The 23,525-nt window shown below is 44.6% G+C and overlaps 1 protein-coding gene across 1 annotated transcript in view; it reads right to left on the bottom strand.

Moving 5' to 3' along the window:
• Oseg1 (intraflagellar transport protein Oseg1) overlaps positions 1-23,525 on the bottom strand; it is an 86,340-nt gene that overhangs the window by 15,057 nt on the left and 47,758 nt on the right. The window contains exons 17-23 of the mRNA XM_050176276.3: positions 17,620-17,791; positions 13,152-13,254; positions 12,936-13,082; positions 10,017-10,114; positions 6,100-6,200; positions 3,778-3,943; positions 100-211 (exon numbers count right to left, since the gene is read on the bottom strand). Of these exons, the coding sequence (XP_050032233.2) occupies positions 100-211; positions 3,778-3,943; positions 6,100-6,200; positions 10,017-10,114; positions 12,936-13,082; positions 13,152-13,254; positions 17,620-17,791 (899 nt within the window). The remainder of the gene's footprint in view (positions 1-99; positions 212-3,777; positions 3,944-6,099; positions 6,201-10,016; positions 10,115-12,935; positions 13,083-13,151; positions 13,255-17,619; positions 17,792-23,525) is intronic.

Below are 23,525 nucleotides of genomic sequence, written 5' to 3'. Positions count from 1 at the left end.
AAGCTTTATTCAAAACTCGGAATAGTTGGTGGGTGTTATGTAGCCTCATTGTATAGTGAAAGCTGCAGTAACAACAGTGTTTGGAGCTTGTGTGCTTACCGAATGCAATGAAGGAGTGGACGAACGGCTGGTTACAGTTCACGCAGCAACGACCACGTGGATTGATGAGTGGATTGGTCGAGGAACAGCGATAGCACAGTGGTAGCAGGTCCTGCATTGAAGACCAGTATCAATCACAGGGACTGGCCAGATCTAGGAAAGTAACCACCTGAGCATGAAGCTACAGGACAAATTCAGTGTTGCCAAATATAAATAAAAAGAGCTGCTAGTCCACACCCTCCAAAACTCATAAACCAGCAACATGAGCACCCACGGTCCGCTAAAGACCACTAAATGCAGGCAACAATCAGAATCACATTTGAAATATGTTTTATTGCATCTATGGAAAACACAGGTGAAAAAAAAAATTATACTGGACAGAAAGTCTGTTTTTTCACCCATAATGGAACAAAATATATGAGTGAAGGACAGGACACAAGAGCAGCAGGAAGCGTTGGCAGCGTTTTTCAACCAGAGCAGCCCAGGCAATCTCGAGCACGTGTACCCCCCCCCCCTCCTCCTCCTCGGCAGATGGTGATGTGATTGCAGCGCCGAGCATTCCTCTTCACTACAATTGCACCCCATCTGAAAAGGAGCCATCCTGGCAACTGATGGTGAACACAGTATGAGTGGGTCGTAATACGGCTTCAAGTGCTGTGAACCACAACAGTGTTGGTTCGTAGGTGGTGTGGCAGGCGATATAGTTCACAGGCAATGTCCTTGCTACAACTTGGTAGGATCCTCCATATTTGGAGACAAGCTTGGATGAGAGGCCAGCAGGAACAGCTGGAACCCAAAGCCCCACAAGGGAGTCTGGGAGAAAGTGACAACTTCACGGTGCGGCGGGCAGCTTCAGAGATGGGCGTACATTCGGATGAGTCGGGTCTGCACAGAAGAATGATGTCGCATGCAGTCGAAGGTTTTTGGCCGTACAAGAGGAAGAATGACAAAAAGTTTGTGGTCGCCTGTTGTGGAGTGTTGTAGGTGCACGCGATGAATGGCAAAATAAGGTCCCAGTCAGTGTGATCAGAGGCGACATATTTGGAAAGCTTATCGCCAAGGGTGCAGTTAAATCTTTTCATCAAACCATTAGTTTGAAGATGGTAGACGGTGGCGGTGTGATGAACGATGAGACATTCAGCAAGGAGAGTGTTTAAAACTTTAGAGAGGAACAAACACCCTCTACTGCTCAAAAGTTTGTGAGGTGTGCCGTGACTGAGAATAAATTTTTTCAGGAGGAAGGATGCTATATCAAGAGCTGTGGCAACAGGCAGAGCTGCTGTTTCCACATAATGCGTCAAGTGGCCGATGGTGACGACTATCCCGTGGTTTCTGGAAGCCGTGCTTGGAAGGGGTCCATACAAGTCAATGCCAATGTGATTGAAGGGCCTGGAAGGACACGAGATTGGCCGGATTAGACCAGATATGCAGGAAGCTTGCAGCATTGGCACTGAGGGCATGATCAAATGCACTTGCACACAAAGGTGTACATGCCACACCAATAAAACCTGGAGTGAAGCTGGGTCTACATCTTGAAGACACCCGCTTGTGCATATTGTGAATCAGTATGGAAGGCAGAACATATTTCACCATGAAGATGTTGAGGTACGACCAGCAACCACTTGCGCACGTCAGAGACGTAATTCCGGCGATAGAGAAGGCTGTGCCAAATTGTAGTGGGATGCTAGCCGGCACAAAGCTTGAGAAGGTGGAGGAAGAGTCCATGGGTTTGAAAGGAAGCGGATAAGACCATTAATCCAGGCGTCCTTGTGTTGCACCGAAGCTGTCACAGCCTGCTGGGAACGAAAGTACTTCATTATTGGCAGACAGGCAGGCAGTGCTTGCAGTTGACAGAGGCGAACGGGAAAGTGCATCGGGAACGGTGTGGCGGTGACCAGTCCTGTAGACAATGCTCATGTCAAAATCTTGCAACCATAAAGCCGAGCGAGATAATTGGTCTGAGGGGACCTTAAATGTGGACAGCCCACAAAGTGCATGGTGGCCTGTAATTATGTTGAAAGGGCGACCATAGAGGTAGAGTCCAAATTTCCCAAATTTATTTACCATTCCTCTTCCTTACAACATTATCAATGTTACTAAGCGCTGTTTTGTGTGACTGCTAAGTGCACAAGTGTGTTGCAAAACGAAACAAAGAATAAAGATGCTTCCATGAACTACAATCACTGGCCAGAAAACAGCTTGAACAACCAGGTAGTGCTTAAAACTACAGAAAAATGTTGCCTGACATCACCTGGAGCTTTTACCGGAGTATTCATGAGACAAGATCCCCTAAAGTGCTTTGGCAAAAATGGCAAAGAGTGAAAATGTGGTGAAACTGCTAGGGTTCACAGGAGGCATGGGTGGAGGTAAAGGCACACTGTTTGTAGATGATGATAATTCCCTCTCACTTCCAAAGGGGCATGGTTAATCTGCACATTTGCGACACGTGAAGCACGACACCACCAGAAAAGAAGCCAACATCGCATGAAAACCACTAAAAAACCTGCCATCCACAAATGAATAAATTATCCCGCTAGGCAGCACAGGTTCGCAGGAAAACTGCTAAATTGGCAACACTGGTCGAACTCCTGGTTACCAGAAACCACTAGGAGTTTTACTTCTGAGGAGGTCAATGTGTTGCGTCATTACAATGCAGAAGATGGCTATGCGGGAGCAGGACATCGTGATGCTCTCGCACTTGCTCCAAATTTCTCGATCGCCTGCTGTGATGGAATTCATTGCACAGACTGACATAGCAGCATAGCAAGGAACCAAGACAGCTGGAGTGAATGAAACAGCACAATGTCCTGTTCCCATGTCACTACGTTTGGTGCCATGATGTCACGACACATACACCTTCTGTGAAATGAGACAACCTGGTTTGTAGAAGAGATATTATAGTAAATTATTTATGGCGCTGTGAGGTTTGCCAGCATATTTTCTGAGGTTCTGAGTTCCAGTGCCTTCACTTGATGCAAAAAAAATCAGGCTTTAATTTTTGGATCTAAATACCCACAAATCTACCAACAAGTAAATCAATCTCGGACCACGTGTTCACTAGTAGAATGCTACAGTTACTGAGCCGCTAGCACAGGCCTCACCATCTTGCGTTAACGACTGTAACTAACAGAATACTAACAAAATCTTTCAAGTTGCATCAGCTGTGACAGTACAACTCGCTGCGATGACAACTTAGTAATGCTCGGTGTGGTGTCATAGACTTGGTGAATGGGCTGCAGATGTACAATTGTCAGTAAATAATACACAAACAAGGCGATCCAAGCATGAATTTCATGGGAAGGGTCCATTTGTAGTCCCATAGATGATGAAATGACTCATTACAATGTGCCCAAAATTTTGAAAGAAATTTAACATATAATTGTTTTTTTTTTCTAGAAATATAATCACACGTTACTTTTCCACTAAACTTTTCCACTATTTTCCACTATCCGTTTCCACCATTTCTGTACATGCATTTAATGTGCTGTGCTGTGAGGACGGACACCACTACTTTGAATTTTCCAGTAAACCTTCAACTACCAATTTATCTCATATTCTCAACACAAAAAGTCCCACATATAATTAGGGGGAAAAACCAGAAAACATTTAATGATGTTCATACATGTTTACTTGCAGCAGTACTTGGCAGAACAGGCGAGTCTTTCAGTGCAGACTGACCTGGGCATCACTGAAGGGCTTTGATCGAACGGTCAGTGCAGCGAGGTCCAGGGTGTCCCGGAACCGGATGGGCACGTGGAGGTTCTGGAGCCGTTCGTAGCAGTGTCGGGCAAGTCGGTGGGCACCGAGGTTACGGCTCTGCTTTGACAGCGCGTAGAGCACACCGCTGCGGTGCACATGTGTCAAGGGTGCAAAATCGCACTGCACTTTCTATACCTTACCAGAAGTGCTTCTCCCGACACACAAAACAGGCACACAGATTTTCTTTTATTCCGTTGTGCAGAAACTGGAGAAAAAAAAAATTATGTGGCACATGTTGGAAACTATGCGAGGGGAAGCTCACAACAGCTCATACATGAGGTGTTGCATTTTGCGTGTTCTGCAGGAGAACATCTGATTAGCAGTATAAGTCAGTGCCACAGTCACGAGCATAGAGGCAGACACAGGGGAATCAGAGTGCATTTGCGCATTAGAACTAAGTAGAAAATGGCCGATAGTTTCGTTTTCTGCCCACGCGAGTGCACAATGTGGGAACAAGAAGACGAAACGGAAGTACGTCCTTCTTGCTATGGCACAGATTAAAACACTCACGGACATTCGGTTCGTAGGCTTCCATTTTTTCTCTAAATTTTAAATCGTCTATTGATGCAATACATCAAACAAACAGTTGATGTTGCCTTGAATAAACCTCAAAGTGATGTCACAGCACTGCAATTTTCGTAGACACACTTGTGCAATTGAGGTCGACTCTCTGACTGGGAGCGTGGCGCCCACAAGGACAAGGGTGCGCAGTGCATAGTAGTATAATACTTTGCAGACATGATCATTAGCGCACATTCTATGCACTGCACTTTTCAGCTCAAAAGGGCCAGAGCTGGTGAGGGGCTCTTTAACAAACTGTCAAATAACAACCTTTTTTCTTCCTTACTTCCCATGCCCCTGAAACGTGCTCTTTTTGCATCATACAGTCGACTCCCATTAATCTGTTGCAAGTTTTAAAATGAAGTGAAATGAAGTTTATCAAAAGTGTAACAGTTGTACGGTACACTTTAGGAGAAGGGCAAAAGGCAAAATGCTTGACAAGGGCTGTCCCCCAACTAACAGTCAAAGCATTTGATAGACAGCAGCAATCATGCCTCACTACAATGAATATAAAGTAAGATCAGTAGCGCATTATGAAAACGTGCATTGAATGACACCATCTAAGATCTAACAGCTCTTACACCCAATACATAAACTAATTTCTGTTATGCAGCAACAACTCTTTGTAAGCCCTAAAAGAAGTACTCGCGCAGATAATGTTTAAATGTGTTTGTTCGTGTTAAGAAATTGTACAAGTTGAAATTCAAATGTTAGCACTGAATTATCCAAAAAGGTGAATTATCAAACGGGGGCAAAATGAACGGATTCAAATCTTTTTTTATTGCTTGAAGTAGCAATAACTATACGGGTCATCATCATTGCACCAGTATTTGATAGACCTGAACAATGTCATCAGTGCTGACAAAATTGTTAAAAGAGACATTGCCCAGGACACAGCACAAGTCATGATCATCACTGCAAGACAAGTTGCTGCCGTCACTTTCATTGCCTCGGGAACCAACAGGGCCAGAGTAACATGTGCGACTAGGCTAGTTGGTGTAAATCCATGATGCGAGACAGAACGAATGCAGACAAAGAACGGCAAAAGAGGCGACAAACGAACGACAAATGACCAAGGAGCTATCCTATATGGGATGCATCAGAAAGGATGCACCTGCTCTTTAACAATGACAGGTGCTGAGGGTTTGTGTTGTGTCACTGATATGAATAAGCATCAGCATGAAATCACACATATGCACCTCTGTATATATGTGTGCTTTGTTTGAAACTTAAAAAATCAGCTGGAAGTCAGACTTTCTCTTCGTTTGTTGCCCCTTTCGCCATCCTTCGCGCTGTTACACAACATGGATCCAGCAGGAGCGTCTGCTGAATTTAGTGCATTTACAAGTTCTTTAGTAACCGCTGCGCTCATGATGAGGAGCTTGTGGGGTTTGAATTAACTTAAGCAACATGCTTTCACGTTTGAACTTAAGTTTTCCTTCCACAGCTATGCAGATTTTTCATCAGGACTTCTCAGTGTGCTTGAATTAGGTAAAAAGTCTAAGTAATCGAGTTGGAATCATCAGAAGTTGACTGTATTGTACTTTAGATAAAGCAATAATAATGGGATGAACAAGCAAGCAAAACAAGGCGGTACTTTCCTGAGCTGTTTTTTTGGGGTACAGGACAAGTCATGCCGGTAAGCATCCATCTGTGTGAGAAAGCAACTAAAAAGGATACACCAGTGAAACTCCACGTATTGACTGATCCATGAGCTCGTGGAACAGATAACGGGACATGTTGAACAGTGCTTCAGGCAGGTACGCCGTGAAAGGTTCTTCCTGAAAAGAGACATGGATGAAGATATAAAAGCACACAGGTGACGAAACTAACAAGTACGCTACTATAGCACACCAAACTTCCCTGCTTTTTTTTTTCTTTTTGATGGATGTAAAAGAGGATTCTTTGCTGCATGAACCTAAATTTCTAACAAGTTAACTGCATTTGAGATGAACCTGAAAGGACCTTGGAAATATATTTTGTTACTATCACTACTGTTAATATTCTTACTATTGTACAGCACATTCATTACTGTTTACAGTATATGTAATTACTTCGGTTCCAAAACTCGTTCCTGATTATAATTTCTAATATTTTTATAGTGTACGTGTTGATTGTTCACACGAACTGTAATTCCTTCGCTCTTATGTATGTCGCTAATTTTTATGTATGCTTGTATTGCATGCTTTAATATGTATGTACAATCCCTAATATTTTTTCTCAAGCTTTACTGAAATTATAAAATTGTGTGTGTTGTATACTCACATTGTGTTGCCGTCTACTTGCATATATATAGAGCTTTACCCTTTGTTTTATACTTCATAGGAGCATTGGTGTAGCCAGGGGGGGGAGTTGGGCGTTCCGACACTCCCCCCCAAATTTTCTGGTGAGCCCCCCCCCCCCCCGTTCCCTTTTCCCATGGAACAGAAAGTTTCAGGAGGTGGGCTCCGAACAGGCAACATGGATGAAAGGGAAAGATCAAATGCGAAAGCAAGGTGAGGGCTAGTGGCGGTCCGAAGGGGCGGGGGTGGGTGTCATGGGGCGATCCCCTCTCCCATGCACAGAACATTGCGGCCCCACTCCTGGTGCGCCTCTACCTCATTTTGGATCATGTTAACCATAACTGCTGAGGGGGGATCAGTGCTAAAAATTTCACGCGCAGGTAAAAGGCATTGTTGCTCCCCACCAGGCTTTCGTGTCGCTAAAGAGCTTCTCATTTCTGGTACATCACCGAATCGTAGACCACGCAGCGTGGAAGAAAATCATTCCAAAAATATTGCGACTTGCTTGTCTAGAAAACACATAATAAACAACCCACCCATTGTTTCTTCTTTTTCTTTCCCTTGTCTCTGATTTTCATTATGTTAATAAATTTGAGAAGAGCTTGCTGTTAGGCTAGTTTGTACACGCTGTTAAGAATGAGAACAGGGCAGAAAATGGGACAAGAAAGGAAGACCTACAAAATCTTGATTTGCGCACAGCAAAATATATCAAGGAAGGGGGTGCTGGGCCAGAGAAGCAAAGAAACCGCCACAACAAACAGGTGGGTAGGCAGGTAGGTGAATGGCCTTGAAGTCCACGCAGAAACATAAATATAGAAATGCTAGGGGCCACTGCACCAATCAACAACCCGGTGAATGTTGAAGAGTGCGACAGTGACTAACGGAAAAAAATATTAAGAAGGGGAGCGGGGTGATAGATACAAGGAGGGGGGTGGGGACACATGCATAAAAGGCGTCATCAATGAAGCTGGCAGATAATTATGGACATAGGGAGAGCATCTCGTCATTGCCCGATGCTCAACACGAGACGGCTGTGGCTAGCCGTCACGCTGAGGCTCACCTAGCCTGTCGTAACACATGCTGCTTGTTGCAGAGAGCGCATCCTAATTAAACGTCTCAGCAATATTCAGAATAGACGGGTGTCACCAGACACGACGCTTTCAAATCTCTCGGAGCTACTGGCCCTTATTTTACTGCGAACTATGGATGCTGTAATTTTCACAGAAGCTTCTAAACAGGAAGCAGCCCTGCTTCACACTGCCTGCCTCATCGGTTCCCGAGTGTGATCGAACAACAATATGCGTGACGTGATGACTATGTACAACACCATAATCACAAGTTACTTCCAAACATCTCTTCAAACAAGTAGGACAGCAAGGCATCAAAAGTGAGTGAAACTTGCAACATATCATACTATCGAAGTTTTAATGCAAAGCTTCGTTCCTGTACTTTTAAGTCTAGAGTAATATAGCATGCTCACAGTACCGAAAGTGTGATTGAGTGATAGCCGACATGCAAAATAATGCCAGCCCTCTTCTGTACATAGCCGTGGCTGTACCACTCGCTAGAAGATCTGACTCGAAAACAACGCTTATCTTCACTGTTACCTGGGCTGCAACAAGTCTGGCCTGCGGAAGAGACACACAATAGTGTGCTATCTTGTTTTTGTATGGCCCTGTTTTTAGCGCCGTTCATTTTTCCAAGTCATGTACCAGCTAAGTCATCGACATACATTACATAAATGCATCAATAATTCGTAAACAAAATTATTTTTAAATATCATTTTTAAAAATGGCATAAAGATGATATCATAATTTGATGTGAAGTGGCTGCATACCTTAGAAATGAAACATGTTTGTCAGAAGTTAAGCTAAGTGTTCTTTCGGCAACGCAATGACATGTATCCTCATTGTCAAAGCATTCTTGTTCGAGGAGTGCTAGAGTTTGTCTTTGCATGGTGTACGACCTCCAAATGTGTAGATGCTGGCACCCGATTGGATACTGACAGCCCAATGTGTCGTAGCCACTTCGCTCGCATGTTGCCTTGCAGAGGGGCACGATGCCGCAGCTTGACACGTCACCGATCGCTAGATTTGCAGCCCGCAATGTAACAAAGACGATCAATGGCACTTGCGAAAAGAAAGCTCGAGACCAACACTGACCGTGCAGGTCACGTCAACACAGAGAATGTTGTGACACAAGCAGACGACACTTGTTGTGTGCCGGAAGTGCTTGAGTGTAGTGACAAATTGTCAGTGTGTAGTCCGTTTCTGTTACATTTTTATAGAAACAAATTAACCAACATTCCAGCTATTATAAACAACATTTGTTCACGAGAAAGTTCGAAAAATTATCGATGACACGACCTGGGTAGCCAACTGGATAGCTCGCCCAAGTGGCGTCAACTGGGCTAACCACGTCGGTTGGCAGGGAGCAGCTGAAAATTCGGGAGAGAAGCGCTGCTGCAATTGGTAGTGATCAGCATTTTTAAAACCTTACGTCAAATTACAAGCTTTACATGGAGCATTTAAATGCATCATTTCATGACTAGAAGTGCCTAACCTAACGACTCCGTACATTTGTACAAAATTGTCAAAATTGTTTCAGCGTCCCTATAAGGAACACCGGACGCTAAGCTTATCAGAAAATTCAGTTTAGCAGAGCTCATTTTAGTCTGCTGCAGTCACAAATTCACTATTCTTTTCTGAGTCACAGCAAATATGACTTACGTCTCCAATAGGTGCAGCCTAATTATGTTTTAAAATGGTACTGAAACACTTGTTGAATGGAGTTAGAAAATTTTCCAATCTTTAGACAACGCTGCCATCAACATACAAGACAATTATTATTCCGCTGCCTGCTGCAGGAATCAAAATCTTACATAAGTGATCACTTGCTCACTCCAATAGTTTCATAGACATGAAAATTTTTTCCATCTAATATGTATTTTATATTAGGTTCTTTTCAGACATATTTTTTGGGGCGGAATATTATCAGTGAAAGGAAATGCACACATTTCAGCTTGATGCTCAGTTCCAAGAAAAGTAGTTTCAGGGACCCTTTCAATTTCATGGCCTAAGCCACTAGACCTTTCTGGGATGAAATTGGTTATCTGTACAGAAGCCTTGTTGCAAAAGTAGATTATCAAATAAATTATTAGCACTCTGTTAAAAACTGCTACTTATATAAAATAAGGCACCAGTCATAAGCAGAGGCCATTTCATGAGATTGAATTCTAAAGTGAATTAGATAAACATGCATATATAAGCATGATATGTGAAGACGGCAAAAGTAAAATTTGAAAATGCTGCTCACAATATAGCGGTGAACATTGTGGTAAATGTAGTAGACGTCAGCTAGATTCTGAAGCTTGGCTGAACGGCTTATCAGTGCTTCTCTGCTAGCAGCATCACCTGCAAATGTCATACATTTGACTATAGCATCATTATTTCTGGCACCTTTTAAATGTACCGTAAAAACCGGAATATAGGTCGAACTTTTTTTCAAAGACCCATCGCGAAAAGTCGACCCTCGACTTATATACCGGACATTGGCGGAAAAACTACGGAAGTCTTGCAACAATGGGCGGATAAAGTAAACAGCCGCCTTCGCCATCGCCATCAGCAGCATAGCGGCGTGGCGACGCTGTGGCACCTGTGACACCGGCATTTTGCGTTTCCATTGTCGCAAAGTTATATTAATTAAAGGCTGCACTTTCATTTTGTTTCAAAATGAGCGGGAGCGGAAGCCGACGTCAATTCACCGTCGCCTTCAAGAAAAAGGCGATTGAGTACGCGGAAGCCCACGGCAACCTGGCGGCACAGCGCGCACTTGAAGTATCCGAAAAGAGCATTCGGTAGTGGCGGAGGCAAAAGCAACGTATTACAACTTGCAGCAACCAAAAGAAAACGTCATTTCGTGCCGGATCGCAGTGGACTGCAGAACTGGAAGGCAAGGTTGCGGAGTCCGTCCGCGAGCTGCGTGTAAGATCGCTGCCTGTGACTGCCGAATGCATCCGTTTGAAAGCGGTAGAGATCGCACGCGCCTATGGACTGGGCAGCGAGAAGCACTCGTCATCCGACTCTGATCAAAGGCGTTGCTCTGATTCGGAGTAGCGCTTGCGCACTTCGTGCCCTTCTGTGTACTGTACACCCGACGAATTTTTAACAGTATCGCGCGACCGTCGACCCGCGTATTTGTCAGCACCTTTTATCATCACGGCACGGAGCGGCGAAATAGCGAAAGTAAGGGCATGTGTACACATGCGCGTATCTCGTTTGTTTCGCTGCTCATCGCCGTTAATACGGTGTTGACAAGCACGCGGGTCGATGGTCGCGCGATATCGCTAAAAACATGGCCAGGTGCACATGCGAGCAGCATTTAAATAAATACTGTCACCATTGTGCAACCCGCTGAGTCGCATTTGTTTATAGGTAAGGGTGTCATGTCTTTCGGTACTTTTGCCAATGAAAAAGATTTTTTTTCATTTTTAGAATTCGTTAGTTGGGGGATCGACCTATATTCCGGTCCGACCTATAGTCCGGTTTTTACGGTACGTATCCACAGTAAGGATCCACTGGTTTCAGAAATTATTAGTTCATGTTATTTGTACCACTCATAGTAAGGCACAGAGAAAGCTTTTGTAAGTACAATGCACACCATTTTCAAAATACACACACACAAAATTTACATCTATGAATATAGCACTGACTTACGGCACCTCGACAGGATAATAAAAGATGAAGTTAAATATAGCAAAATTTTAGGAAACATTCTAGGAAGCAAGATCAGCTCAAGAAAGACATGACATAACTACTTGACAGAGACTCATTCGTTCTATGGAAAACTAAGCGAATACATCTTCCAACCACTTAGCTTAGAATGCAACCCCACAAAGTTTATATCCCGCAGTTTATGCCCTTGTATTTCAGCTTTCTGGTGTGTCTTTCATAAGAGGCATAAAATAAGCAGGGCTATAAACACCCATCAGCAGTTTAAAGCTGCGACTTGCGTATGTCATTGTACTTACTCATTCTTTCATGAAGGGCATTTCTCCAAATATATAAGCTTCCATTCGAATGACACACTGAACCACCCAGAGGAACGAACTGTTCTTAAAAAGACACAATTCCCTTTTCTTCCAGGTGGATATCAAATAAATACTTCTACATGTCAAGCTTTCTTCAAATTGGCATCCTTACAGTGGGAAAATGATGCAGACAAAATCAAGAGTGTGGCACAAGCGCTATCTCTCAGTCGAAGGTTTTTTTAATGTGCATCGGCATTTTATGCAGTGAAACACACTGATCCGTGAGCATAAGAGGCACGCAAGTTACACCACGTGTGTGTGTGTGTGTGCATGCGTGCACGCGTGTGTGTGTGTATATATACACACAAACACACACACACACGTGGTGTAACTTGCGTGCCTCTTATGCTCACGGATCAGTGCGTTTCACTGCATAAAATGCCGATGCACATTAAAAAAGCTGTCTTCTGTGAAAATAAAGTAGTTGCGAGTGGTGCTCTGTCTCGTTGTCCTCTCTCGTGTGCTGTGTGTTGTTTTTGGCACCTTAAATATAGGTATAATGAATCAATACCAACTTGCCCAGCAAGTTCTTACACCACACATGAGATTGCAAAGGATTTCCATACAAAAAGTGTGCAGATTCACACTTGTCATCCATTGTATTAACAAGGGAGTTTGCCTTCATGAATTATTTAAAACAACCACGTCTTTCAAACGATCTCTACCTTTGTAGCATCTGCTAGCATCTTTGGTAGTCTCCTTATTTTTATCACTTTCTTTTTCGTGCTGTATAGTGTTCACTAGTAGATTTATCGTTCTTTTTTTGACTGTATTTTTTTGATACCCTGTTGCAGTATCGTATTGCAGTGACCTGTAACAGCAATAACGAAGATGAGGCATCATGCCAGCCAGTGATGTATGGCGGTAACAACGAAAAAATAAAAGAATCATTACCAAATATGGTGTTTGCTTTCAACAAACCTTCAGTTGCAAGACAGTGGTCCCGTTGTCTCAATATGTTTTGTCTGCATAATTTTTGTGCTTTAACAAGGAACATGGTAATTAATCTTCCAAACAGTGCCAAATCCAGCAAACAATGCAAATTCACCTAGTTCTTCCTTCTTGAGCCGTACTGCAGATGGGTAAGATGGGGTCTCTTTCACAAGCTCTTGAAATGGGGAGTGAGAATCCAAACGAGTACTTACTCTCCCTGCTTGCAGACTCTAGGATTTGCCTAGAGAGTAGCCAGTAGTAGTAGCCAGCATCACGAAATCGGCACTCGTCAACGGCATACTGAGTCAGGCGCTCCAGTACGTTCAGTGCCTCGTCCTGTCGACCAGCCTCATAGAATGCTGTGAATAAACTATGTGTTAGGCACCGCAAATGTGGTGTTGGCAGTCAAAGAGAAGGAACGGGCTTACCTTTTTGTGCGTCAACGAAACGGTCGTTCTCTGCAAGCCAGTTTGCGTAGTCACCACAAATCTTGGCACGAAGTTCAGCATTCTGCCCTACAGCTGCGAACGCCTGTGAAAGAATGCGCCCGCAACACAAGGCGCACTTAAATATTGAGCTGAGATCTGCAAGAACAGATATCAAAATCACTACATTTTAACATGTACAGCTGCTGCGGGTGTAAGGCATGCAAGTGGCTCCATACAGCAATGTCGATTTCTTTTCATAACTTCAGTTAAGCTCAACTATAAAACAAAGCTCCAGCAACTATCTTCTTTGCCATGCTCATTCAGTGCCACTCTACTGCTGCTTGATATTGAAGCGCAGTATGGGTTTATGGCAATGGAGAACACATTTGTAGCAAATTTTGCATTCCGATGGGGCTTCATGGTAACAAAAGCTCTGTCTTCAGATGCAGCTCCACGAAAATTCAGGATTTATTGTCCTGAAGCTGCAGTCAAAGGTAAAATTTGTGCATAACCGTTGTTTACAATTTGAACTTTCAAACATTCATACCCAGGGGCAAGTGCTTGAATCTGTACAGCAGATTAACTGTGAGATAATATGATAAGATAAAGGAAAACCTGCGATATGAATTATGCACAAACATAGGCAACAACTATGTAAGGGACTGAAGACAGAGAATGCATGTAGCTCAGGCTGTACTGTGGTATTAACCCTCTTAAGGGTCACAGCCACAAATACAAGGCAGCGGACACGAATACGAAATGGTCAAAGTCAGACATGAACGCTGGCGACCGAACGTTTGAAAGAATGTGTCTTTTTGAAACAAAGCGGTGCCTAGCATCACTCTGGAAGTGCTGCAACCTACCGTGAGTTCTAGTAAGTATTTTTAATGTGCGGCAGCTCCTCGGCTACCACCAAAGTTGCCTTTTTGCGTCCCTCTATGGTGTCTGCTACCGCAGTAGTTTGGCAGTATCTTCATTTCGCCTATCTTACTGCCGCATGCTCACGCCCGCGCTTGTGCACCTTATAATCGGCATACTCACTCATTTCGTTTCCATTCACTGCGGTTGCACAACCTTCAGAAAGCCAACAAACTGCCTAGCCAATGAAAGCAAGTGTACAGGATGGCCATTGCGTGTTCACGTTTGCCATCTTTGTGAAACATCATACGGTGACCCCTCTTTTCGAATGTTGTTTGTAGGTGCACAACAGCCTCTTTTCGTAGAGCTGAGCAACCCATCCTAAGACTAGTTTTGGATTTACGTGGTGGGCTCGAAAATATCATGTGACTAGCATGCTGACCCCCCCTCCCCCCGCTGCAGACACATTTACACAGATGGCAGATGAACATGAACGAAAGAAAGCAGGGGAGGGGGGGTCACACAAACTTGCTGTGGGCCTCTCGATTTGAGAACTCTAGAACTCTTTACCATCAGCACCGACCGTGGTCGATCCGTGCAGAGCCGATGACTGCGCAGAGTGGTGCCGAGTGCCATGATGGATGTTCACTTTTGTCTGTCACGCAGATTACCTTATAACGAGCTGGCCATAACCCACAGAAACCAACTGCCATTAGGATAGAAATACCCTCTCGTTGTTTGGAATAAAACCGAAAAGCACAACTTTCTAAGCAATAACGATTCTCACTAAGAACAGTACAGCCGACTATTAAACTGAAAACCACATTGGTATTTTAGGACAAGTTCGATATTTCTTCAGATTCAGAGGGGAAAAAAGCACCTGATTCTATTCGACAGACATTCTATCTATAACAAATATTTTCCACATCTTTGCAAGCAAGGTGAGATGTTATCAGTGCTGGCATACCAATTTGGTGCTCCCTTTAAAGAGAGTGGAACACAGTATGCATCTCGATTCCTAGGTACCTAAGTTGCCAATAGCTAGCAAGATTCTTGTTACGTAATGTGAGTAGCCACCTGAGAATGTGCAGTACTGTGGTTCTTGCACAAAATTTGTAAACATAAATGTTTGTGCTAAATTTTCTGATATACAATATTAAATATGATATTTTGCTTTTTTTTAGATTCGATTCGATATTCAATTCAAAGTTGCTACAGTAGACTTCTGTTAATTCAACTCAGGTAAATAGGATTTTTTGGTTAATTTGGTCCCGACCAAAGGTCCTGCACTCTTAAAAAGCTCTACACTCTTTGTGGTTTATCTTGTCTCACAACAATAATCGTCATCTGCCTTGCTTACTTGCCTGTCTGCCTTGCTGCCTTGCTTACTTTCCTGTCGAGAATGCTGTGTCATGCTGATAACGCGCAAGCCGTTCGTGATTTGGAATATAGATAAGCTCCAAAGGGTGTAAAAATGTTTAAAAGTGGGAGGTACCTATGCATTTCTATGGGCCTAAACTTTCGTTATTTCAATCCTAAAATTGGCCTTTGCCAAATAATTTGAATTTGACCAGTCAGCATGCACACGCCTGACCCCTATGGCAACCCTAACAGCGACCCTTTTACTGCCAGCGTCTGTCTCGGCAGAGCTTAGAGGACAGTGAATGCATTGAAGACGAGTAATCTCTAATAAAAAATGTTTATTTACAACCTGCCCTAGCAAGATTTTCAACCAATAACGGTTCACCCGATTCTCAAGCACACAATTTTTTTTCCCAAGAAAATTGAACCAATAACCATGTTCACAGCATTCATACACTTTGATGCATTACGCAACTGTATTGTGGCAAAGCCGACTTTAGGAAATCGGCCGCCACTGTGCATTGCATATTAGACCTTTGCCAATTTTTTTTGGCTACATAAACGGGTGTGCATTAGATTTCTACTGTGTATTGGTGCTTTATAGTTATCCCTATGTTAGTTTTATACTTTGGACACATGGAAAGTGGGCGCGCATTTGATTTGCAGGCATGGTAGAATCGGGCAAATACTGCCAAATGACTCAGCAGTGTGTTTCTTCCTGCATCTTGTTAGATTCAACCCGCCAGACAATATGATCAGTTTTGTCGGTCCCGTCAAGGACGAATTAATGGAAGTTAACTGTATTCGGTGATCACACACCCCCGAACTTTATGGCTCCACAGCGGAAACAATGCAATTCTGTAAACTCAATCTGTTATAGAAAGTTAAAAGTGACAGAGTCGATCTATTATCTTACATGAAAATGACACATTGTTTACGCCAGTTTTGCAAGTCTTATTGATAAGTTAGTCAAAGAGAAATGGAACGAAAAATGTGAGGCGTAACGTTAAGAGAAAGTAAGAGAGTGGTGTGGACCAGACAGCAAACAGGAATAGCCGATATTCTAATTGACAATAAGAGAAAAAAATGGAGTTGGGCAGGCCATGTAATGCATAGGATAGATAACTGGTGGACCATTAAAGTTACAGAATGGGTGACAAGAGAAGGGAAGCGCAGTCGAGGACAGCAGAAAACTAGGTGGGGTGATGAAATTAGGAAATTTGCAGGCGAAAGTTGGTATCAGTTGGCACAGGACAGGTGTAATTGGAGATCGCAGGGAAAGGCCTTCGTCCTGCAGTGGACATAAAGCAGGCTGATGATGATGATATTTCAGAATGGTGTAAAATATCTAATTTGCCCTTTTCGGACACCCTAAGTGACAATTCACAGGAACCGAAGCACTTCAAGGTCAAGGAAACAATAACATTTCACTCCACTTTCTGGCCAGATCACTAGCTCCCAACAGCCACAAAGTCCTCCAAGGTAGCCACAAACTAGCCAATCTAGGGCGTACATACAAATAATAGCGAAGACAGTAGTGCTACATGGTTGTCACAGGAAGCCACACTCTGGATTACTGACACAGGCATAAAAGGCACTTGAGAACGAAGACTGATTGATTCATGAGAGTTAATGTCTAGCACATGAGAGATGCCATAGTGGGCGTCTCCGGATTAATTTCGACTGACTGGGGTTCTTTAATGTGCACATAAATCTAAGTAATTGCATTTCGCCTCCTCTGAAATGCAGGCAACACCACGACTGTGATTTGAGCCTGCTACCTTGTGACCAGCAGCAAAACGCCATAGCCACTGTACCACCATGGCAGATGATTACAATGACTGGATATTTTATTGAAAAGACAAATGCTATGAAATGCGACAGCATGCATGCGATTGTTATTGCAAGAAACATAACTCACCATGCAAACGCTAACTATGTGAGCTTTATACTACTATGGAATAGTTAATACTGATTTTGATATAAACCAAGCAGTAGACAAGCAATAGAAAAGCCGAATATTCGTAGCTAATTTGACCTAAATGTGGCCACTTTGGTGCAAAGTAGTCAGACTCAGAAACCTGGGTTCGGTGTGCCTCAGTGCTGCCCTGAGAGCCAAGATTAGCAAGTCGGGTGGTTGGATAACGATGAACAGAATCGTGTACTAAATTGGCCCAGATAGAGGCATTTAAATCGTGACGAGCTGTCGTGTTAATACTTAGACAGAGCCCTTTTCTGCTGCACCCACCTCATCCCACTGGCCTGCATCAATGTGGAGCTTCACCAAGCTTTCGGTGTCGCCAATCCTTCGGAAAGCGTCGGCAGCGGCCATATGCTGCTTCTGGTCCACCAGCAACCGAGCACACGTGGCAAGAGCCTCCTTCTCGCGTTTGTCCAGCCTCTGGGACAGATCAACGAGTCTGTGCAGAAGAAATGTATGAATAAATGTACAGACATGTACTGATTGATAATGTATTTACAGTACACAGATCAAGGTGATACATTTTCAGGAGGAGACCCAAATGTAAAATGTGTAGGAAGGCCTCCCATCAGGATTAGGTAAAGCAAATTTGCCGTAACCACAGAAATGAACTGAGGTTAGCAAAACAGCATGTACAGTTAAAAAGTACATAGGCAAGAGCATCAACCATAAATAACACAGACATTTCAAGAAACTGATAATTATACTCACTAAAGCGATGAAAGCGTAAGTACGTTTTCAAGGACAATCTAAAGCCGCTTAATGGCGACATATCAAAATGGAACTCTAGATCGTTTCAAATGAAGAATGCAGCTAAAACAGGAGCTTTGTTTCTTGTACTCTGTAGTGTTCTGGCAGGAAAAAGTTATTTGAGTTAATATTCTCTGTAATAAGCACAGAGCAACACAAACAAGGACGTTAAAGCCAATAGAAGAAGCACTAACTCTTTAAAGGGCCCCTCACCAGGTATCGCCATTTTGAGCTGACAAGTGCTGTGCATACAACGCATGCTAACTATTGTGCCTGTTAAGTATTGCATCCCTGCGCGCCACAGAAAGAGCTAACATTTCAGACCAAAAGCCATTTGCCCTTCTCACGGGTGCCGTGCTCCCAGTTGGAGAGTTGACGTATATCACACAAGTGCACCTAGTTACATGGCAGTGCTATGATGTTATTGTGATGTTGCTGACGTGATGTTGTTAATGTGACTCAGAATTATTCAAGGCAACAGCAGTTATTTGTTTGATCTGTTGCTTAAATGGATGAATGAAAGTTTAGAGAAATAATAAAACGTACAAACCGAGTGTCTGCATGCCTTTGTTTTACTTCGTACTGTAGCAAGAGAGAGGTATACTTTCGTTTCGTTTGCTTGTTTCCATGTCGTGTAGTTGCATGTGCAGAGAGCGAAACTATGTCATTTTCTATAAAATTCCAATGCGCGATCATGCTCTGTGATCCACTTGTGTCTGCCTCAGTATTTGTGTAGCACTAACTGATACTGCTAGTCAGGGATTCTCATGCACAGTGCACAAGAAAACGAGACGAACGCAACAGCTCGTGCGAGAGACCGTCAGCGGAAGTGCACCGCACAGCAAAAAGGCAAAAAAATAAAAAATAAAAAGAAGGCAGGGTCTGTGACGTATGCGTTACATGACGATCTTTCGGCTCCGGTATGCGAGAACGCAGGGAAGAAATTTCGTTTGCAGAGACTAGACGGGTGCAAGTGGAGAGAGAGTTATGTTGGCGGTGACGCGGGCCCCCTGAAATCATGGCTTCGTGGCATTGAAAATTTGTTTATCTCGAGTATTAATAATGAACCAATATGAAAAATTATTGCAGTAGAACGCTCCTCAGAGGGCACGTAACAGTTTTCACTGTATAACCTAAATTTACTGTGGGGCCTGGTGAGGGGCCCTTTAGTCTGGCCATTTTGAGCTGACAAGCACCGTGCATACAATGCATGCTAACGATCATGTCTGCTAAGTATTACACCGGTACGTGCCGCGCTAAGAGCTGAAATTTCGAACTGAACGCCGTTTACTGTTTTCCTCACGGGTGCCACGCTCCGAGCAGGAGAGTCGACGTACATCACACAAGTCCACCTACATACATCCCACTGCCGTGATGTCGCTCGTGGAGGCATGTGACTTCAAGAATTATTTAAGGCAACATCTATTATTTGTGTAATATGTTGCTTCAATAGATTAATTAAATTTTAGAGAAATGATAAAACACACAAACCGAATGTCTGCATGTTCTTGTTTTACTTTGCACTACAGCAAGAAAGATGTACTTCCATTATGTCTGCTTGTTCCCATGTCGTGCAGTCGCACATGTGGATAATGAAAGTATGTCATTTTCTACTGTGATCATGCTCAATGAATCCCTTGCGTCTGCCTCAGTATTCGGGTAACACTGACTTATACCGCTAGTCAGGTGTCCTCGTGCAGAGCGTGCAAATTCGCGTGCTGTGCAGAACGACACAAACGCAACAGCTTGCGTACGATGCCGTCAGTGGAAGTGCACCGCGCAGCAAAAAAGCAAGAAAAAAAAAAAAAAAACGAAGGCGGGGCCCGTGACATATGAATCGCGTGATCCTTCACCTCCTGTATGGGATAATGCAGGGAAGGAATTTCGCTTGCGGAGGCTAGACGGGGTGAGTGGAGAGAGCATCTTGCTTCGCAGTGGAACCCGCCTGCTGAAATCACTTGTTTGTGACACTGAAATATTCCTATCTCAGCTATTAATGGACCAATCTTAAGGAGAAGGAAAAAGTAGAGAAGGAAAGGCAGGGAGGTTAACCAGTTTAGCGTAACCGGCTTGCTACCCTACACATGGGAGAGGGATGGGGGCGATGAAAGATGGGGAAGGGGGAGAGAGAGAGAGCACATATCACAGCACACAAACATCGTCCGGTAGAGTCCATCAATCTGGCATTGTACGTGATAACACTGTCAGAGCTGCTTGTCCAATCCCGTCTCTTTCAAAAACTGAAGTAGTCCCTTCGTCGCCTTCACCTGCGATGTCTTCTGTCGGCGGCATGTGAAAATCGTGTCGAGGGACAATGGTCCAGTGTCAAGGTGCGCGAGAACGGATGCCAGGGACTGTCGCTGAACATTATATTCAGGACAGTCGCACAGAATGTGTTGCAGCGTCTCCTCGCAAAGACAGGCATTGCAGAGAGCGTTGTCGGCCATTCCAATGCGGAATGAGTAAGATTTCGTGAAAGCCACCCCTAACCATAAGCGATAAAGCAGAGTCGCCTCGCTTCGGCGGAGTCCAGTTGGCATATAGAGATGCATCAAAGAGGGCAGGTGGTATTGACGGTTGCTCTGGTTGGTCTGGCTGTTTGGTGTGCACCATGAAGAGAGCGTCATCTCCTGTGCAAGCACTCGAAGTCTGCTAGCTGCGTCGGATCGTGAAAGCGGTATGGCCTCTTCTTGTGCGTCTTCAAGAGCTGCCCGAGCGGCATTATCGGCGTCTTCGTTTCCAGTGACGCCGCAGTGACTTGGCAGCCACTGAAACGTCACGTGGTGTCCTTTCTCCTGTGATGTATGGAGTAGGCATCTAATATCGAATACGAGCTGTTCGAATGGCCCGCGACGCAGAGCTGATAGTACAGATTGTAGGGCTGCCTTTGAGTCGCTGAAGATGGACCATTGTCGAGGTGGCTCCCGACTGACGAAACGGAGTGCAGCGCGAAGAGCAGCTAGTTCAGCAGATGTCGACGTTGTCGGGTGGTCAGTCCTGAAGCTGATGGTAATAGCTTTTGCTGGGACAACCACAGCACCGGACGAACACTGGGTGTTTGTGGAACCATCAGTATAAATGTGTTCACTGTCCGCGTACCTCTCGTGCAGAAGAAGCAGAGACAGTTGTTTGAGGACAGGCGACGACAGTTCAGACTTTTTTCCGATTCCTGGTACACTGAGATGTACTGTGGGGCTGATAAGACACCAAGGGGGTATCGATGGTTTAGATGCAGCGGTGAAGCCCGAGGGAAGTTTGTCGTTGTACTTGTTGATAGTTTTAGAGAATGATGATTGGTGCCTGTCTGAAGGTAGTGCTGCAAGGTGGTGATAGGGGGCACGTGCAAAATGTCTGATGTGCGTTCTCAGGGCTTCCACCGTAATGTGAGTTCGCATTGGATGGTCCCGAGCAATCGCAAGAGTCGCCTCTGTTGACGTACATCTGGGCAAACCAAGGCAGACTCTGAGTGCTTGAGCTTGTACTGCCTGCAGAACACGAATATTTGTCTTGCAGGTGTTGTTCAGTACAGGTAGACTGTATCTTAAAAAACCGAGAAAGAGAGCTCTGTAGAGTTTAAGCATTGCGTCTACTGACATCCCCCACGTCTTCCCTGTCAAGTATTTGAACAACTGGGAAGTAGCTGTCAGGCGCCGTTTCATGTAGGCCACGTGTGGGCTCCAACAGAGGTCTCGGTCAATAATGACGCCAAGGAATCTGTGGTTTCGGACATAGGAAATGGTCCGCCCATTGATTGAGATGACATAAGGCGTCATCGGTTTCCGAGTAAATGCGACTAGTGCGCATTTTTCAGGTGAAATGCTGAGACCCTGTTTACACAAGTAGTTTGCTGTCAAAGTGGCCGCTCTTTGAAGTCGCGCACGTATCTGAGGACGTGTGACTGCCGAAGTCCAGACACAGATGTCGTCAGCGTATGTTGAAATCTTGATGGTAGTTGGCAAGCATTCAGCAAGTCCAACAAGAGCGAGGTTGAATAGCGTCGGGCTGAGAGCACCGCCTTGAGGAACGCCCCTGCTGGTATAGCGTCGCGTAGTTGGGCCATCGTCCGTTAACACATAGAATGATCTTGCAGACAGGTAACTTGCAATCCACAAGAAAACTCGACCACCTAGGCCAACCGTCGCAAGAGCGTCGAGAATGGCCTCATGTAATACGTTATCATATGCCCCTTTCACATCTAAGAATAAAGCTGCAGATAAACGCTTACGGGACCTTTCGTGCTGGACATATGAAACGAGATCAACTACACTGTCGATGGAAGAGCGGTCACGTCGGAAACCAGCCATGGAAAGCGGATAAATCTTGTAAAATTCAAGGTACCATTCCAGGCGGCCAAGGATCATCCGTTCCATTATCTTTCCTACACAGCTGGCCAGTGCTATTGGGCGGTAAGAGGTGAGTTCTAATGGGGATTTGCCCTGCTTTAAGAGTGGCACCAGGCGGCTTACTTTCCATTCGTCAGGAACATTTCCCTCCTGCCATGAGGAGTTGTAAAGGCTCAACAATTCTATCCGTGCGGACTCTCCGAGATAGCACAAGGCCCGGTATGATATACCATCTGGACCCGGAGATGATGAGCGCCTGCAGAGAGCTAGTGCCGCTTCGAGCTCCTCCATTGTAAAAGGAAGGTCCATGCGGCAATCACGGGAATGGGGGACGTCAGCTCGGGCTGGAGGATCTGGACGAGTCGCTTGGTCTGCGATCCGCGCACAAAAGTCTTCTGCGACATCGATGTCTTGCCGCCCTTGGAAAAGCGCTAGCGCCTTGAATGGAAAACGCCGTTCCGGAAGGCAACGCAGACCTTGCACCGTTTTCCAAATGTGAGACAGTGGCTTGCGAGGGTCGAGTGTCTGGCAAAACGTTGCCCACCGTTCCGACGCTAATCTATCCATACGACGCTGAATCTTCTTTTGCATCCTCCTGGCTGCCCTAAGGTCATGGATTGATTTTGTACGTCGATATCGACGTTCCGCCCGGCGACGAAGCGCTCGAAGTCGCTCTAATTCTATGTCGAAGTCATTTCGCGTGGAAGAGATCGTCATCATGCGAGTGGCGTTTTGCATCGTCATTTTAATCGTTTGCTCTAACCCAGAGGGTAGGCCCTCGCGGCAGGCATCTTCCATCTCAGATTTGAAGTTGGCCCATTGAATCGTCCGAATGGTATTCCGTGAGCCTGATGTAGACGACAAGCCTTTGATGTTCAGATAGGTGGGAATGTGGTCACTCCCATGTGTCTCAATGTCTGGAAACCACTTAACACATCTGGCGAGAGAGTTGGAGACGAAAGCAAGGTCGAGGCAGCTGCCGTATGTCACGCCTCGAAGAAAGGTGGGGCTACCATCGTTCAGGAGAGTAAGGCCATAGTTGTGGGCGATACTTGCCAATCTTCGTCCTCTTGCATTTGT

This window comes from Dermacentor andersoni, chromosome 9 (genome assembly GCF_023375885.2).
Source record: "Dermacentor andersoni chromosome 9, qqDerAnde1_hic_scaffold, whole genome shotgun sequence".
Lineage (NCBI taxonomy): Eukaryota > Metazoa > Arthropoda > Arachnida > Ixodida > Ixodidae > Dermacentor > Dermacentor andersoni.
The sequence above is the reverse complement of the archived record's forward strand: the minus strand, read 5'-3'. Positions and strand labels throughout refer to the sequence as shown.